At 59.2% G+C, this 1,828-nt stretch overlaps 1 protein-coding gene across 1 annotated transcript in view; it reads left to right on the forward strand.

Annotated features, from left to right (window-relative positions):
• LOC104280649 (glutamate receptor ionotropic, NMDA 2C-like) overlaps positions 1-1,517 on the forward strand; it is a gene marked incomplete at both ends in the record, with an annotated part of 1,873 nt that extends 356 nt beyond the window's left edge. Inside the window, 3 exons of the mRNA XM_009878371.1 lie at positions 5-147; positions 596-783; positions 1,285-1,517. Coding sequence (XP_009876673.1) covers positions 5-147; positions 596-783; positions 1,285-1,517 — 564 coding nt within the window. The remainder of the gene's footprint in view (positions 1-4; positions 148-595; positions 784-1,284) is intronic.
• Positions 1,518-1,828: the final 311 nt, after the last annotated feature.

Below are 1,828 nucleotides of genomic sequence, written 5' to 3' on the forward strand. Positions count from 1 at the left end.
GGAGCCGTCCCCGCCCTCCCGCTTCGGGACCGTCCCCACCGGCAGCACCGATAGGAACATCCGCAGCAACTACCCCGACATGCACACCCACATGGTGAAGTACAACCAGCGCTCCGTGGAGGATGCCCTCACCAGCCTCAAAATGGGGTATGGCTCCCCCAAACGAACTACAGCTCCGTGGGGATGGGTGCAGTGCCTCCCAGATGAGACAGGGCTTCCTCAACTGGGCTACAGCCTCCCCTCCCTCCCCATGCGATAGGGACACCCCAGGTAGCTCCCCTAGATGGTGTATGGCTCCGTGCCAGCTTCTCTGCATGAAGTCCAGGCCCCCCCAAACAGGGTACGACCACCTGTAGATGGGGTACAGCTTCATACAGCTCCCCAAAAAACAGGTGCGACTCTCCTCCAATTGGGTACTTGACCCCAAGGGGGGCTATAGCTCTCCCAGATGGGGCAGAGACCCCCTGAAGAGGACACAACCCTCCCTCCAGATGGGCTACAGCTATCTGAAGGGGGTAGAGTTCACCCATAAGAGGTACATCCCCCCAAAAAGGGGTGCCAGACCTGCTCACCCTCCATCCTGTCGGTGGGGCAGGAAGCTGGATGCCTTCATCTACGACGCGGCCGTGCTCAACTACATGGCGGGCAAGGACGAGGGCTGCAAGCTGGTGACCATCGGCAGCGGGAAGGTGTTTGCCACCACGGGCTACGGCATCGCCCTGCAGAAGGACTCGCGTTGGAAGCGAGCCATCGACCTGGCCCTGCTCCAGTTCCTGGGAGATGGTGGGTGCCCTGGCGAGATTAACCCTGTCCTCATCCTCACCCCATCCCTGCTCCGCAAATTAACCCAGGGCAAAGGCTGTGGTCCTCAGACCCTCTACAGCCTCCACAGCTCCTTGCAGGATGTCACCAAGGAGCTTTTCCACCAAGTCCTGTGATGGGACCAGCAGCATCTCTCCAGCTGGTCACTGGGAGGTCATTTCCTCTTCTTGCAGGCTGTAAAATCCTGGAGATGGCCATGCACAAAACCTGGGAAGGGGACTGAGCATGGCTGGCTGGCCCATGGGTGCGGGACAGAGACAGGAGGGGGCCCTGGAGAGGGACAAATGACTGGTGGGATGCTCAGGCCAAGGGCAGCAGCAAGGACTGGGCAGTTACAACTCCAAGGGCTTGAGGGTGGCTTTCTCCTCCTCCAGCCCATGGGATGGGCAGGGGCTGCGCTTGGGGATGGTGTCTGAGAGAGGCATTTTCACACATCCCGTCACTGTGTGTGTCCGGTCCCAGGAGAGACCCAGAAGCTGGAGACGGTTTGGCTGTCAGGGATCTGCCAGAATGAGAAGAACGAGGTGATGAGCAGCAAGCTGGACATCGACAACATGGCCGGGGTTTTCTACATGCTGCTGGTGGCCATGGGGCTGAGCCTGCTGGTCTTCGCCTGGGAGCACCTTGTCTACTGGAAGCTGCGTCACTCCGTCCCCAAGTCCCACAAGCTGGACTTCCTCCTGGCCATCAGCAGGGTGAGTGATGCTGCCGGGGACTCTGGAGGGGCACAAACGGTGTCACAGGGTGGGCATTGTGCCTTCCACCCGCACAGAAGGGACTAGAGATGTTTGTGCTGACATGAGCTCTTGTTTGGGGAGAAAAGCCAAGTTTTCGGGTAAAAAGCTCATCTGTGAGAATGACCTGACACCCATGTTAGCATCCCTGGGGAAAGGGGTGACAAAGGATGTTGTCACTGTCCCCAGCAGTGCTGGGGATGCTGAGGAGGGACATCAGTACCATCAGGACATCTCAGCCTCACCTCTCAGCTCATCAGGGTGGGCTCATG

Source organism: Apaloderma vittatum, unplaced genomic scaffold (genome assembly GCF_000703405.1).
Source record: "Apaloderma vittatum isolate BGI_N311 unplaced genomic scaffold, ASM70340v1 scaffold26660, whole genome shotgun sequence".
Taxonomy (NCBI): domain Eukaryota; kingdom Metazoa; phylum Chordata; class Aves; order Trogoniformes; family Trogonidae; genus Apaloderma; species Apaloderma vittatum.